Below are 17353 nucleotides of genomic sequence, written 5' to 3' on the forward strand. Positions count from 1 at the left end.
CGGCGCTGTGTGCGGAGAAGGTGTCTGCGAATTAGGAGTTGCGAATTGCTTACAACAGCCACAACTCTCGTGCGAACGCCGGCTCCTACGGCGTAGCACAGCAGTATCGGCGGCTGATAAGAGCGCTGCTTGATAAATAGCACTAATTCAGGCAAGAATAACTTCTCCAAAAAGTAGTTGGTTTCTTTTTTTACGAGCAGAAAACTTTTCCTAGTATTAAAAACTACAAGCGTTGAAATTTTTACATTTTATAGACAGTTTTGGAGAAGTCCGCGTCCCGCTGTAGTTGGCGGCAAATGGCAAACCTACGCCACAAACCTCCTCGACTTTGCGTCTGCTCGTCTGCTTTCTATTTAAACGGGGCATTTTATCTCGCACAAAACCAGTTTCTGGTCTCTAACTTCCTTGTTTGCCATGTAATTTGTAAACAACGAACCGCACAATAAGAGTTTCATCGACAAAAAACACAATTTTCGCAGCCTTCGGCCAGTTTCGATCCTACGCAATCTGGTTCTAGAACTACACATCATTGCCATCAAAGCGTAAGCGCAGTCTCGGGGTTCGCGTTGACACTAGCTAGTTTCCCCTCTAGTTATGATTGTATGAAACTCTATTCCTAGACTATACTGGCACAACAGATATGGGGATTATGTATTTGAAACCTTGTAGTAACCCAATTCTCCATTACACGTCATTTTTCATGCTTGTCCACAACTGCTGTACTCCAACAAAATGTAAAGAGGAAAAGAGGACGAGAAGTTGCAGCCTTCGTAGTCAGGTAAAAGTGAGGACAGCATTTTTATTTTTGTAGCAGAACAAAGGCTGACTAGGGCTGAACAAATTGTTCAACCTTCAGTTAAAACCAAAACTTAGGTCGCTCTTGAGTGCTCGTTCAATGGCCATGCGAACTGATGGTCAATACCAAGATATGTAAAGTGTTTTTTTAAGCTTTTATATAATTTCACTAAGACTTCAGTGACAACATAGCACAAAACCTAACTGAGGAAGGTATAAGTTCATTCTTACACTGAAATATTTACAGTTCTCTACTTTACTAAAAGTCAGGAAACTGAAGAAATTTTAAAACGGCAGCATTACTAGCCTAGCATTGCACGACTTCAGTGTGCTTATAAGCCACACCTAGACCTGACGCTGGTAGCAAAAGTCAGTAAAAAAAGGTACTAGACGGTAACTGATCCGAGAAACATGCAGTGACAGGCAAGTAACTTGACAATGAAATAAATGATTTCACGGCGACACTGCGCTAAACATAGCGCTAGTGTTAACACGGGGGCGTCAAGCAGTGCCAAACGGGGGAGAATGAACAATAGTGCTTCCAAGGTGCAGCGGTCACTAGCAAAGCAGGACGCTGTTTATGTTGCAATGCTGTACATAAAAGCATTACCTGAAAACATTTCACCGTATGTCTACAAGCACTGCAAAGAGGTATGCACAGGTGAAACAAAAAGTAAATAGGGCACGGGTTCGTGAAATAAGAATAATTTTTATTTCATGCGGCTGCCAGCATAAATAGTGTATGTGCGGCCGGAATTTATTTTAAAACAGCTTTTTTGAACAGTCACTTCCAGGTGGCTCGCTAGGCACATGGCGCAGAAATCCCCTTACTTTTTGCTTCGCCTGTACAAGCATCAAACAACCGCTCTGGCGTCCATATCTTCAAGTCACCCAAGCACAGGTGTCCTTTGCAATCTGTTCTTGTTTTTCACTGTTACATTGAGACGTGTCAGTAATATGCCTTGGGAAAGAAAGAGAGGTGCGAAGACACTGTGATTTCGGGAATACCTTTAGTAACAAAAATAGACTTTCAACAGTAAAAAACAGCCCTGCAAAAGGCGGGTGATCTCTGTTGCCCTAGTCTCCAGACATGGCTGCTTTAAAATATTGTTAACAAAAGTAGACTTACAATGAAATCCTCTATAGAAAAAAATGGTGGGCTTCCTGCTGCACTATCCACCAATGAGTATCATTGGCCGGTTCTTGAGCGACGACAGCTTGTCCATGCCAGCATGGCTGAACTTCTTCTTGAACACAGCGCTGCCAATGATGCCCAGCAGCTCGTCGGTGCTGGCCAGTCTCCGCAGTGCGTCTCTCAGGGAAACCTCGTGACCGCCAAACAGGCACACCTGCATGCAGAAGGGAGAAGGAAAAAGGAAAGCCCACTACTACGTGGCGCCCTGCAAGGAAACGCTAGACACACAAAAACTAATCGCTGAAACCACGTAGATGCATAAGTACAGAAGTGCAGCCCGAGGTTTGTTACGCAACGTGATAGGACAGATATTGCTGTAAGTGCACAAATCTTAGGTAACACTGCACCCATTGGCCACACAGTAGTATTTGTCATTAGATGCGGGTTTTCCTCCTCCCGAGAGTGATTCTCAGCCCTCGGGATCAGCGGTCTGAAACATTGGTGTGCCACAGTTTCCTTTTGGGCTCACAAAAGTGATGGAGGGCTACACAGAAAAGAGCAGGGGTATGACGGCACACGACATACTGTCCGAACACTTTGCACGTGCACCAAATGTATGCCTGCCTTATTTTTGTGTATCTGGCTTCACTGCACAGCTGAAACATTGTGCCAGAACCCAACTTAAAGTATGCGTTATGCAAAAAGTCAATTGCACGTACCACGTGCAATCCATTTTATGAGGCCCTACTAAGGTTTGGCAGAAAGGATAAGAGAGAGAGAGAGAGAACAAACTTTTATTTTTCGCAGGACGTAAGTCTAGGAGCTAATTTAAAAGTTCAATTCACCGGATCCTCGTAGTTCTCCAAAATGTCCGCGTGGATCCGGTGCACGTGTTTCCTGGGCAGCCTGGATGTTTACTGTCGGCGGGGGAGACAGCCAGATCTCCCAGGAGGGGATGGAGGCGAGGGAAGAGTCAAGAGATGGCGGGATGCGGTCGCAATAAGAACGAGAGATGGTTGGGTAGGAAGAACAGGTTGGACAGGAAGGATGGCCAGGGCACTGATAGAGGCGGTGAAGAATGTGATGGGAAGGGAGTGAGGAGGTTTGAGCTTGCCGAATGTGGCACGCAGCCTCACGAGTTAGACGTAACTGGGGGGTGGGTACAGGGTGCGTGATGGGCGTTGGGTGTGTAATTGGTAACAGCGGGAAGCAGTGTTGAGTACCAACCGTCGGTGGGTGGTACAAGGTTGGCCAGGGCATGGGCAGACCCAGGAAAGGTACTCGGGTGAGCGCATTTGCTAAGGCGTTTCCGCACATGCCAGCGTGGCCAGGGACCCAAGTGAGTGTGAAGCGTGGCCGAAGATTCGATGCAAGTTTCGGAGTGACGAAGTAAGGGGGGGTGGGTATCGTGGTGAGCTAAATTACGAAGGGCTGACTGACAGTCAGAGAATATATATACTGGCGTGGTGATAGGAACAGTCAGAGTAGCGTGTTGTATTGCAAGGGCAATGGCGTATTCTTCGAGGGAGGTCGAATCTGGCGGGGAAAGAAAGGAAAGCGTGGCAGTGTCTAAAGAAGGGAGTTGGAGAAATGAAGCCGTGCCCGTTGAGTTTGAGATGTCTCTGGCGTCAGTAAAGTAAACGATGGAACCGTGGGAGAGTAGAAAATTAACGCGTTTGGAGAGGGCCTGAGCGCGCAGTGCACGACGAGCAGGGTTCATGTTGCGGGGTAAATACTCAGCCCGTAAATTACCAAAAGTGGTCCAAGGAAGGAGTTCCGGTGGTATGGGGGGTACTTGCGAAGTGGGGTAGTTAAGTGTATTGAGAATAGCACGACCTTGGGAAGAAGTCTGCAGGTGTTTGAGTTGGCCCTTGCGATGGCACGCGATGCGTTCTTCAAGAGTATTGTATATCCCGAGTTCCAGAAGGGTGGCGCTAGGGGCGTAGGAGGGTACAAAGCCCTTGCTTGAGAACTATTTTTAAATTCCAGGCAATAGGCTAATGGGTCCTTTTTATGTCTAACACAAATAAACTGAGTAGGCGTAACACACAGTGACATTGGTGCATGTGAGTAGAGCAGTTCTACATGGCATAAGGCTCTTGTTCCATTCCTACAACCTGTAAAATTTTTAGAAAAGGAAGGGGGGAGCGTAATAATGCTTTGTTTTGAGTAGGCTTCTCCCATGAGCTGAAGCCACAAAACTTGTCTTAAGCAAGCTTACATTCCCCCATACCTACACCAGCTCCTTCAACTGAGTAAACCACCTGAGAACAGCTCTGGCCTGGCATTGACATCCCACGGAGATTTCCTAGACACATTCCCTTGTGCAAGCAGAACCAGCAGTTTTAAACTGTTAGTCAAAGGCACGGTCACGAAGCTCTGACTCCATGCTGATGTGCCATTTTTCGAACACATAAATAAATGATGAATCAATTTATGCCTACGCAATGAGGATCAACATTTGCGAGATAAGAGCACGCCATTTGTGGCAGAAAAATGTTCAGGCCCCATGAGCTGAAAATTTCGCTGCCTCAGCCGTCTACTTCCGTTCCAAAGTGGAAACAGCTGCCTGCTGAACCCATGAGATCTGTGAGGACAAGTGCACCTGTGGCTATACTCGGTACAGCAGATTTAAATGGGAGCAGAAAAGTCAACGACTGCCCCATAATACGGGATTTTCTATGACTTGGAGCACTTTTCTCTCATGCCTTTTTGCAAAAAACCCACATATGCCAGAAAGCCTCATATTGAACTCAATGAGGGACTATCAGCACAGCACTATTGAGGAAAAGATAGGAGTAGCTGCCAATTTCTGCACAAAATACCATACTAAAAACAACTGCAGCGCAAGAAGCCATCCAAGTTACATGCTTGGACAGGCCATTTTGGACACCACTTCCACTGGTTGATCTCGTGGCACATTTTCTCTACCTGAGGCCTAACAGTTGTGAGAAAAGACAGAACTGAACTTCCAATGTCAATAGTGCTTCCTGGTCCCTATTTATGAGCCCGCTGTATGTAAAGTTTTTTTTGTGTGCAAATGAGTGCAACTGAATGTGATGAGTACACTATCTCTTCGGCCAATAGAAACAGAAAGCAGTTCAGTGACCGGGCGGCCAGTACAAAGGACTGGGTAGCCTCTCTGCCTCTCAACGATGACAGTCTCTGATATGAAACTGAACTATTCTGGAAGGACACCTATCTCAAGGTGGTTTTCAAATAGTTTTTCGGCTCAGCATCAAGTTGCTAGGGAAAAAAAGAAAAACGCATAGCAGAGGTGCATTTTCGGTCTGTATTTGGCACTCGCTTTGTCGGTGTGAGGGACGGAGTCAATAAAAATCAAACTCGATCCCCACTTCCAGCAAACCAGCAGCAACATCTCCAACTAGTTGGCATGAACCCAATGCTTCACTAAACGTCAAGTTGCTCCCTGAATAATCGGGACACCCAACTGCTTCGCAGACGTTGTGGTTCCCTACAGCACCACGATGTGGCGCTAAAAGCCCACTCACTGAGCTATGTCACTGCAGTGTCACTGAGAGTACCTCTTTAGCTTGCTAAGTGACTTGTATTCATGATATGCCTTGCAGTACTATAAGACACCTCCCTTTTGATGGACCATGAGGGGGCCTTTTAGGCTGGTATCAAATGCCTGAGTTGCCCTTAAAATGCACCTTGAATTAACGAACAATTTGCCTTTTTTTCACACACAACCGAAACAAAACCAAGCTTTAGTAAGGGTAATGACTAAGCTTCAGTAAAGGTGCAAACTATCAGCTGCTTGTTGTTCTGAGCACCTCCTGTGGCTGTGTACAAGTGAAAAGGAAAACACTAGAAAAAGGGAGAGAGGAGAAGGGTAGTTCAGACCGAAACAGAAAAAAAACGCACATTATATAGACCGGACGAACTATACAAGTGGACTGTGCAACCGCTTAATCTCCAGATTCCTTGGCGCAAGCGCAGCTACGTGGGGCAGAGCATGTCTTCTAAAAAAACAATTTCGCATGTGCCTCGACAAAGATGAAGTGCTCACACATACACAGATTTGCACGATGCCACGCTATATGCCTCCACAATCACCCTCCTTTGCTGTTTCGGCAATCTGAATAGTGCCCCACCGACTGCTCCAGCTTCCAAACAAGAATGTAAGCCAGAACATGTATAGTATGCGTGACTATTTGAAACATTCAGTTTACAAAAACGTTGATGTGACGCCTAAGCCAATTCTTTAATTCACTCTTCCTTGCTTTAGTCACAAGTCTATGCTTCAACTACGTAGCACAAACAACAACAACAAAAAACAGGGATACATGCACGTTACCACTGGTGTCACCGTTAGAAATGAGCAACAGAATGCAGTTATACAAATTAAGCGTGTTTGCTTCAGATGCTCTGATAAAATCCATGACAGGTGATTGAATTGTAGTGTGCTGAAGCTATTGAAGATAAAATACCGATCTTTCCAACAAGGCTTCCAAACCAGAAATCTTAACACAGGATGGCCAGAAAGGCCATATGATTGCTCTGCTGTAAAAGCACTACAGTCAAATCCTGCTATAACGAAACTGACGGGACGTGCAAAAGATTTCATTGAAGCAGAAATTCATTGTGGTGAAATCTGCCCCAAAATGCCGAAAAAGGGCAACAGAAATTCATCCCTACATTATCCGCATCATTGACTGCTCAAAAGAATTTTCAAAAAATCGAGCGATGCCAATTAGGTCGTGTTTATTTGGATAACACACGTACCAGTAATTGTCCCACTGTTTCTTACCCGCACATAAACAGCGCATTACTGGGAGAGGAAATGCAGTCACAAAACATTGCTGTGCGGCAAGGCACATCTACCGAGCTAATTACTTGCAGATAGCTGCTAAGTCATCTGAAGCCCTCCTCTTGCTTGTGGCAGGAGCACACCTGTTATCTACCGTCTGACTGGGAAACATGACATATGACCTAGGAAGGCAAAGCGCGTGCAAATATCGCGAGCAAATCGCGACATTTTATCGCAATATCTTATCGCGATATTTTATCGCGAGCAAATATCCTCGCGATAAAAGTCAGGATGATGCGGTTTCAAGACTAAACGGAGAAACATTACGTTTGCTTTTGAAAAGATTGTAAAAAATGGTAGAAGAAAAACTGCAACGACAGCTCCTCAGAATGCATACATCACACTGTACAGTACCATCAGCGCTCATTCGCCTGGTTTCAACTGGATACAGGTTGTCTGAAGGGCCTGCGCCTCGCATAAAGACAGCCAGAGACATCACTGCCACCTCCAAACAATGGCATCTATCTACGAGTTTGTTCTTGTTTATGGGCGGTGGTGCGGGTGTGCTTTTTTGGTGAAACTAAGCGTTCTGAATCTATAAAAAGGTACAGATAAGTGGCGTTATGCTTACTTTACCGTAGAATAAATGTTCAAGCCCTGCCCCACTGAGCGAAAATTTCGTTCAAGCGAAAACAAGCCCGACAAATGGTTCGCTCTGGAAAAGACTTCGTTGCATTGACTTCTATGGCTAACTGATGGGGAGTTGAAAATATATCTTTGAAGCAGAAATTTCATTGCAGTGGAGTGTGTTGTAGAGGGGTTCGACTGTAACTGGTACTTGTCAAAGCAACTCAAATACGTTTTTTAACAGCATTTAGCAAGCTAATGATATTGCACTGTTCATTCAGCTACGCAGGGCAGTCAAGACCAACTCTGTAATATACTTGAGACACTTCTCTAGAGCCGAACATCAGGTAAGCCAAACCTTGCCAAGCTGAACAGTTTTAAATGTGATTGATTGATCGTAGGGTTTAACCCACCGACACAACGCAGGTGATGAGGCAAGCAGTAGTGGATGGCTCCGGATTCATTTTGACCACCAAGGGATCTTTAATGTGCGGCGAAATCTTGTACACACAGATGTTTTTGCTTTTCGCCTTCATCAAGAAAAGCAGCTGCGGCGGCCGGGAATCAAACCTGCATCCTCATGGTCAGCAGCACAACGCCTTAGCCACTGAGCCACCGCAGCAGGTAAAGTTTTAAATGTGCCTTTATAATTTGGCTGAATGGAAGTAAACCATTTTCTCCTCTAGAACCCGTACGCAAGGAGTTACTCTGATGAAAAAAATGCAACCATTCTTAAAACTATGGTATGAAGTGCGTCTTCGGACAAGCACTGCAAAGGAGTGCAAACCCAGCTACATAACCATACTAGCATTAATGAATGCTTCATCAAAATGTTCCGCCTTTCATTAGCACACCCCTAATACTCAAGCTGTTGAAAGAAAATTAATGGCTCAGTTGTGCTCTCTGTTTTGATATATTTGTTTGACATTGTGCATTGCTAGATTTTCCGTTCTAAATTGGAGCGAACCTTGAGGTTTCCGTCTGCTGTGATTCGCAGGCGATTGCACGTTCCACAAAAATGCTCCGTCATGGAGGTGATGAAGCCGATGCGCCCAGCCCATCCGGGCACCCGGAATACCTGTCGGAAGAAGAGGAAGAGAAACAGCCGAGGTGTTAGACAAGCCAAAACAATCCAGGCAGTCTGCTATGAAGACAGACCTTGAAATGGAGTTATTCTGATTGCAATCCTTGTTTAAAGGCCAACTGCACTCAAATTTTCGACAACGTAAAAATAATTTCACCTAACAGTTCATCTAAAAAGGGTGCGAAATGCAAAATACTGCGCTTCAAACGTCAACGTGCACGACGCAAACGTCTCGCGACATTCGCGTTTTCTGAACCGAAACTGAATAGAAAAGGCGGCCATAGCGGCGGCCCGACGTGACGTACGTGAGGGAACGGAAGCGACCGCGCCAGAGCCGGCGGCCGCTCAGAGCCGCCTTCAAATGCGCGTGGTAGCGCCGCGTTTCGATTTTTTATTTCCACAGAAGAACTTCCACTAACGTTTGCCCATGATAATGGAGTTGGGCGCAATTCCGGCATCCCGTTGCTATCAATCGAGATGAAGTAGACCGCCCGACAGTAATTTTTTCCATCATAATAACTGCCGGAATAGCAATTTTTGGCATTGCAAGTAGAAAACGAACCCTGATTTACAAAGCTATTTGCTCGTATACGATATCGAAAAGCAGCTTTTGTTATAGCCGATTCCTCGGCTATCACGTCGCCTTCTCTGAAGGGAACAAATCGCACGCGGGCGGAGATAAATCACTATTTCTACTATACATTACATGCAAACAGGTTCGTGAATATCGGCCTAGTATTTTTTTCCCTGTGTGTACATTGATAATCGAATTATAAAAGGGATCTGAACCTATAAGCCCGCCTCCAGAGCTAAATGACGCACTAAAACACGAAAACACTTCCTATCTACCACTGTTTTCTACTTTAACCAGAGACAGGTACTGTTGAAAACGTTTTACTTTCAAGTAAACTAAATCTAACGCTCAAAGTAAATCGAAGAAAAATATAATGTATTGTTCAGAAGAGGAGCAGTTTAGTTTTCGCACTTCCCAAATACGACGGCCAATATTTGTGCGCGTATAGTTGTTACTACGAGAAAGGCTGATTTTGGTTCACTTAGCTAGGGAGACAAAAGTCGCACAAATGTTTATAGCCGCGTGTACAAGAACTCTATTTGGGTCGTAAAACTTTTGGAAATGTCTAAAGGATAGAGGTGGCGTTGGGCCAGCCCAAATGAGGCCAATATTGGACGCGGAAGTGCAAGTGGTCAATAATTTATAATATATCTTTTTTTTGTGTGGTAAATGCAATAGGAATGACAAATTTAAGGCAAGTGCTCCTTTCGCGCTATTTTTTGTTTGAGTAAAAATATTATTTTCAAGTAAAAAGAATTTTGCTAACTCCAACACATTCGCAAGCACCTGAATAGGTTTAGGCTTCTAATCATTTTTTTGCATTGAGAAAAATGCGGGATATTACTGCCTATGCGGTTAGTTTAAACATTTGATGGCGACGCCGGTACAGCGCGCTGGTGTAGCAGAGAAACCCCGGGCGAATGAATCCCTGCGCCCGACGGAGCGCCCTGCAAGTCGCCAGAGAAGCGCGAGTTTGACGGGATAGGTTCCCCAACCTCCGTCACAGGCCGCTCGGAATTTGTTACGGCGACTCTCCACCAGGTGCAAACGTCGTCTGCTCGGAGGTACTTTGAACGGCGGTATCTAGCGCTCTCTGTGATTACAAAGCTAAGGATTTCACCATGATGATTTTAAGAGCATAGACTACTTATTTGTACAAAAAAAAATTTGAGTGCAGTTGGCCTTTATAGTCCGCTTGTGAAAGATAAATATTTGCTGAGCTTACCAAATGGGATCGAATGCAAATATATAACGTCACATATACAGCGTAACCAATAACGACATGGACAACATAATGCAAATATATAAATGTAAAGCATATAGTGTAGAATCAACACCAGTATTTAAACAAACTTTCAGTTCAATGCCAGCCAAAAGTTGAAAACCATGAATGTAAACCACATGGTGCCATTGGAAGGTTAAGAAAAGCGAGGGAAAATTCTTTGGGCACTTAAGACTTGCCACGTGGTCTGAAAGAGAAAACAAAGCGATTATCAAAGACTCCTTTACGGCTGCATTTTGTTTCCGTCTCTTTCGTTTCTTTGTCTTGTGACGCAAATTACTTAGACAGGCCGACCGGCCGTAGTCCATGCGACAGCTCCCCCAGCACCACAGGTGCTGTGCTCCTGTTCTACTCACGTGCCGTCATCTTCACACAGCACACGCCAGGGCAACTTTTGTTCCTCCTGCGGCCCAGCGCTGAGTAACACACTCGGCTCTTGTTCAGCAGGCTCAGGTTAAAATCCCACACAAAGCCACATTAGCTTGTAGTTGCTTACAAGTTTAAAGCCTTATCTGTCCCATTAGAAACTGGCGCTGAATGACCCCAGTGTCGACACAAAGAGGTACAAAAACCTAATTAAGGCCACACGGGAACCAAACCAAGCCAGCCGTGTACAAGAGATGATTAACATTTGATTAGTGATTTATAGTAATGATTAGTAAGGTGGGATTCCAGGGACTGCTGTGGGCAGCGCAAGGTGGCACTATGGAACTTTTCACTCTCAATGATTGCCGCTGCCAAAAGGAAATGACTGTGCAGGACCACTGGCTGAGGAACTGCGATCTACACAATGGTTCCACATCTATATCGTTCAAATTCAAACGGAGTGGTGTAGGGGCGAGGTTTCTTGTTACAAAATTTCGTTTATGGCTAGTTCAGCTCTATACGCCTTGAGCGCTGCCTGTAGGGGCCACTGATCTCCACTAGATCAGTGGTAGGGGCACCACTGAAATCCTCCTAGCGGCCCGTTTAGAAAGCAGCCGCGGAAGACTCCGCCACCCCCCTCCCCCCCATCGCCGTTGCTTTTGGGGCACGTTCGAGACTGCGATACACCGTCCGAATGCGTTTGAAATACATATTAATGTGGATCAGTCACTCTGTTTGCAAGTGTGGTGCGTTTACGAACGTGTCAACGTTTATGGCGCGATCTTAGTGTGGTACATTCGGTCTGTATGAGCGCCAGGTTTGTGTCACAGGCCGGCGTCGCGAAGCCGGAATATGCATACAGCTGGTTGCAATTCCACTGCCCTGAAATTTAGTAGCAGTGTCTCCGTAAGCAACGTTGCCTCCCATGGGCATATTGCGGCCATACACTATGATGTAAATCAGCTTTGTGCGCTTGCTAGCAGTGCACTCACAGCGGGCAGAATTCCAGTTACGCTTGCCAGTATCGTACCTCAGATATTGACCACTACATTGGACAAGCCGATGTGGCACAAATTTAACAAAAATTGTACGGAAGAAGTACGATGGATAATGCGAAATTATACTCGGGAATCGGCACACGGCAAAACATTTAATGCTGGGTCGTCGTCTTGTGAGGTGAGCGCTCGCAAACATTCATCTGTTACATTTACTCTCCACGAGAAGCGCGGAGACCGGCTTACGGAGAAATCCGCGTTTGCGACTAAACTCTTCTTCGACGCATCGTTATATGACACAGGGAGCCTGCAGAATCTAGCACTAACTGAAATCAGAGGGCCTGATCAGATACCACACTCTTCCAACGGCTCCTCTTATCGCTTGTGAACTGCCTACCCTGTATTCTTCAAAAAATGCAACCGCAGAGTGTTCAGCCGTTCATTTAAGTGAAAAAACAAAAAGAAAGTGAACGCGCAGCTTGTGTGTGTGATTACTAAAATGTTCATTCCTTGATTTCGCTCCGTATTTTAACACAACGATAGTTAAGCGCCCCCCACCCTCCCCCCTCCATGTCTTGTGAAATAGCAGCGCATTTCCCATCTGGTAAGTCTGGTGAGTCCTACCTGGCTTAAGTTGACAAGCTTCTTTAGCTTTTACGAAGCTACACTGGGTTTTTTTCGTTTCCGTATGACTTTTCTATTTCTTCCGGACTTGCAGACCATTCGTTTTTTCCGTGATTTCATTAAGTTACCTTGGTTCTTGCTATAAGGCATGAGTGGGCACATATTTTTCAACGCACAGTCTTTGAATATAACATTTTCGCGTGGCTTATATTCCCATAAAAGGAAGAAGCTATTGTTCGGTATTGGGTACTTACATCCCCGAAGCATATTTTTCTACGATGTACACATTCGAAGCAAAGCCACGTTTGTTATCCGCTCTGCAAAACGAAACCAACCTCTTACTGTGCCAATATCAGTTCTAAAGGAAGCGCCAATAATTAGAATTCACTTGTGCTGACGTGTTTGAAGACGTCACCATAACAAGTTGTTTAGTGCGTGTAAAGACAATGAGCAGCGAAAGAGAACCAAAAAACTGCATGACCCCCGATCAGACACGCAGCGCTAATCCCGTAAACACTGCGGAGAACTGGCCGCAGGCGGCGCAGCGATCGCAAAGCTCGAGGCGTATACACATTGCTGCAACATTGTCATATTAACTTTAACAGGATGAGCAACCTAACTTGCAGGGTATATATATATATACTACTCGTAAAGAAAAAGTTTAATTTGCTTTCAATAAAGCTAAGTATTTCTTTGTGACCACTTGATTATTTTTATTTGATAGTTATGATCAAAAATATACCATAGGATATTTTTTCCACCAAAAGTTTGGGAACATGCAAACGTCTCTCACGCTCGAAACAAATGGCACAAAATGGTTCAGATTGCGGTTGCTGTTGACAATAATGCAGCAAAATCACTTGTGCATACATTCCTTGAAAACTGCAAAGATGCTCAGTTAGTGCATGCAAGCCACAGTGGTGGCATAAGTTTTGGGCGTCTCAGTTCAGGGTACCTTCGCGGTATGGTTCGCATCATCCTGGCCTCGTTCCAGCTCAGGCCACTGTTTTCTGATGGCTGACAACATCTGCTCAAAGGGCACGAGCTTCTTCTTACTCCACTTGTTTCCGTCGAAGGGCATGTACTCAATGAAGCGCACCTCAATATCCTGAAACAGAAATGCTGTTACGACACCCGTCTGCCTCCTGCAACGCCCAGGCCAGAGATATCTTCAGCTGCATTCGCGGCCCTTACATTGAATTCCGTTAATTTCACAAAATCCACCAGTTCGTCGTCATTGATTCCTTTCATCACGACGCAGTTCACCTGGGTGGGGACAGAACATGTTGAAAGAGATCGTCATGAGTTAGTGCCAGTTCAGTTCACCTGGGTGGGGACAGAACATGTTGAAAGAGATCGTCATGAGTTAGTGCCAAATCCAAGCTCAAAACCGAATTAATCTCACACAGCTGAATTTCATCCAACTATGCTTTTTCTGATAAACCGGTATGCCCGATTTGCGACGCTGCGACAGCAGCCAAGTCCCGTCCCAAAACATTAACCTCATTCGTTACCTCAAATGCTTTCCTCATAATGGTGCTTAGGCTAGGTTGACAGTAAAAGGTCAGCTACCTTGACTGAATCGAAGCCACCTGTTAAGGCATCATCAATGCTTTTGCGCACGACGTTCCAGCCTCTGCGTCGCGCCAGAAATTCAAATTTTTCAGGTACCAGGGTGTCGAGGCTGATGTTGATGTGAGTCAGACCTGCACCGAGGGAGCAAATTTCATAGAAGAAAAAGTCTGTGCTTTACGATGCAGCAGCACTGTTACCTGTCTTTTTCAACTCCGGAAGTTTCTTTGATAGCACCAACCCGTTTGTTGTAATGCCCAGCACCCTAAGCTGAGGAATCAATGACAGGCGTCCTGAAAAAGATGAAAATAAGGCAAACATTTTTTTTGTGAGTTGCTATCACATGGTTTCAAGTCGTGGCAATACGACCTATTTAACACATTCTTTGCGGCATGCTTTCATGAGGTCTCGTTTTACTGGTAGAGTGACCCACCAGTGGGCCATTCAGCATACCTCTCAGATGCAGGGTGACCCACCAGTGGGTCACGCGCCTATGTTTGTTTCCTTTGCTCAAAATGAGATGGCGCTGCTACCTTTCTGGATGGTGTTTGGCGCCTTTATTTGAAAGATACAAAGCTATAAAGATGCAACGCTACAAAGCTACAAAGAGCTATACAAGATACAAAGGCGAAAGATACACGATACACACACAACAGGGAAATAGGCCGCCACTCCACTACTTGAATAGAATAGCGCCGCCCCACATCCGATGCAATAAATATATAGATGTATATTGGTCGCATTTTCAAACCTTCGATGGCGCGTTCTCAGGCGTGGGTCATCGGTGAGTCACACCACACGCAGCACGAAAATGCTCTCACTGAGTGCGCCGTAGGTCACAGGTGGGTCACGGCATTTAATACCACAAACATACTCTTCTGGCCATTTATAACCTCATGCAACAAGAATCGTATCTCTGCGCTCACGTGTGATGAAGTTACTGCATCCATAAGCAGATGCAATCTCGTAATTTTGCTGTCGCGTGGGAGCACAGGCCGTGACCCACCGGTTACCTGCGATGCAGTGAACGTGTTAAAGCCTAAGTCAGCATTATATGCCAATGATAAAGCACTCTTCTTTTTCTTCATTCGAGAACTCAGTACAGTCAGGCGCTGACGTACTGCACTCAGGCATTCCAAGCTATTGCCCAAGTTGAACAGGTTCAAACTTGGAAATGTTTTCTACGCATTGTGCATTTAGGATCTTACGTTAACACTAATACTGAACTATTCCCAACCTGTTCGAGTTCGATAGCATTTAATGAATTCATCCATAGTTTAAATCACAGAAACTTTCTCGTGTGGTAAAGTTTCCATGTGGGGTAACTGAGTGGCCACGTAGAGACAGGTCTAAAAGTAGAGGAAGATGCATAACTTCTGGGAGGGATAAGAAAAGTTCGGCAGCAACAATTGGACTGAGACAGTGCAGCACAGGATTGTCTGGATGTCTATAGAATGATGACGACAACAATGATAATAATAACAAAGGAAAAACATAGTATTTAATATTGTTAGCTGCATCCTGATACAGGCTCATTCTTGCTTTTGACGCTTCGCAATGCGCCATGCTAGACTTGAGTGTTACTGCGATAAAGCTGGTACAGTGAAAGCTCGTTAATTCGAACTCGAAGGGGACCATAAAATTGTTCGAATTAAGCGGAGTTCGAATTAGCGGGCGGGCGCTGGAATGATTGGAAATCGCGCCACACTGCGCAGGCGGAACACGAAGAATCCACCCCTGGACTCGTTATCGCAAATTACGCGCTACTACACGTTTGTGGCAGGTGATTTGCAAATAATGTTTCGTAAATAATAATGGCATGCGCCGGAGCACTGTCGCCGGTGGCACGGCGCCCTCTGTAGAGCCGAGATAAACTGTTGCAGGAGCCTAGCGCGCGCACCATGCGGCTGTTTTTCTGTTTCGTTGCTTTTCATTTTGAGTAAATTTGGTTTGATTTGGATTTGCAACACGTTTTAATCACTCTGGGCCGACTTCTGCCAGGAGCGATGGAAACCAGGGGATCCCAGTTCGAATTAACCGTTCTGGCTAACGACGCATTCAAATTATCAGGAGTTTTTCCCATTGAAATGTACAGGGCTGTGCCGGGACCAAGGCGTGAGTTCGAATTAATCGGAAGTTCGAATTATCTTAGTCCGAGTTTACAAGCTTTTACTGTACATACAACATGGCTCGACGACGTGCATCCAACATTGTAAGAACCATGAAAAATACTCTGAAGGTTGCCTTAATGCAGGTAAACATTTACTGCAGTTTGAGGGGTAATTCGGTTGCAAGCTTGTTGCTAATAAGAACTATAAAAAAACTGGCAACCATTGCATGTGCTAATGAGCACTTGGGCTCCTATTGAAGTTGGTGGAGCGTATGCATTCAGCAGTTTGTTAACTGTGGGAACTTTGCCCAAATTATCTGTGAGGCCAATCTTTTGTGAATTAGTGGGAAATTTTCAAAAACGTTTTGGGGAGTTTAGTGCTTCCAAAGATTTTGTCCCTGAAAGTACATCAAAAACATAAACATGAGTGCAAAATTCACTGATGGATACTGCGCACAATTGAGTTCAATTGAAAAAAACTTGCCAATGATGTCGACAGCATCCTTTCGGACAAGAGGTTCACCACCCGTCAGGCGAATTTTGTCCACACCGAAAGTGGCAAACAAAGTAGCCAAGTGCACTATTTCGTCAGATGTGAGTAATTTTTCACTTGGAGTCAATGGCACACCTTCCTCAGGCATGCAGTACACACCTGCAATCACAAATAAACAACTGCTGATACCCAATGTTCGTTACATAACTTGATTAATGCTCGAGTCATTGTACGGCTGTGTACTGGACTTTGGTTGAAAAACTGTTCCAAATGGAGTTTTGTGAGAGAAGAGACTTCATCGAGGTTAAGGCTCTGTATTAAGGAGGAGGTTGGTAAAGTGTTTAATTGTGAAAGAGGTGCCCAGAAACATTTGTGTGGGCTTCTACGGACATAACTTTCAGATGACCAGGGTTTGCTTATGCGCACTAAACTGTTCAGTGATGTACACCCGCCCAATTTTTTACTAATATCACGGGAGCGTCGACCGTTCCGTCGATCAGCGCCGTATGATGGGCTGATACGACCAACTCGGCGATAGTAACCGCATGCGCATTAAGCAAAGGCCGCTGCTGTTGTCGTCTGCTAGGCTGTTCCAAGAGCAGACAGCCACCCCCGATTTTTTTATTCGCTTATCACACTACCCTCCAACCCGCCGTTAACGGGGGCGAAGAGGGCAAGTGAAAGCAAGCGGTAACAGCAGTACGGGGTGGCTGTCTGCTCTTGGAACAGCCTAGTAGACGCGTAATAGCAGTACGGGGTGGCTGTCTGCTCTTGGAACAGCCTAGCAGACGACGGCAGCTGCGGCCTTCGCTTAGTGCGCTTGCGGTTACTCTCGCCAAGTTTGTCGTATCACCCCATCATACGGCGCTGATCGACGGAATGCTCGACGCTCCCGTGATATTGGTAAAAAATTGGCCGGGTG

The 17353-nt window shown here is 45.4% G+C and overlaps 2 protein-coding genes across 2 annotated transcripts in view; one reads left to right on the forward strand and one right to left on the reverse strand.

Annotated features, from left to right (window-relative positions):
• The window catches only part of LOC144157860 (uncharacterized), a 102465-nt gene that overhangs the window by 43363 nt on the left and 41749 nt on the right, over positions 1–17353 (forward strand). The window lies entirely within an intron of this gene.
• LOC144159973 (molybdenum cofactor biosynthesis protein 1-like) lies at positions 1599–14962 on the reverse strand. The gene is made up of 8 exons (XM_077691604.1): positions 14950–14962; positions 14755–14841; positions 14029–14121; positions 13829–13962; positions 13451–13522; positions 13212–13364; positions 8299–8409; positions 1599–2144 (listed from the first exon to the last, which is right to left on the reverse strand). The coding sequence occupies exons 1-8, from the start codon at positions 14960–14962 to the stop codon at positions 1968–1970; spliced, it is 840 nt and encodes a 279-aa protein (XP_077547730.1). The 3' UTR covers positions 1599–1967.

The sequence above is a fragment of the Haemaphysalis longicornis genome, unplaced genomic scaffold, assembly GCF_048455015.1.
Source record: "Haemaphysalis longicornis isolate Haplotype H1 unplaced genomic scaffold, Haemaphysalis longicornis Haplotype H1 scaffold_10, whole genome shotgun sequence".
Lineage (NCBI taxonomy): Eukaryota > Metazoa > Arthropoda > Arachnida > Ixodida > Ixodidae > Haemaphysalis > Haemaphysalis longicornis.

Excerpts from the sequence above, each read along its gene's own strand:
- LOC144159973 (XM_077691604.1), bottom strand. Across the intron at positions 8,410-13,211 it reads ATGCGAACCATACCGCGAAG|GTATTCCGGGTGCCCGGATG; the intron begins GTACCCTGAACT and ends TTCTTCCGACAG. Across the intron at positions 2,145-8,298 it reads CAGCAGACGGAAACCTCAAG|GTGTGCCTGTTTGGCGGTCA; the intron begins GTTCGCTCCAAT and ends TTCTGCATGCAG.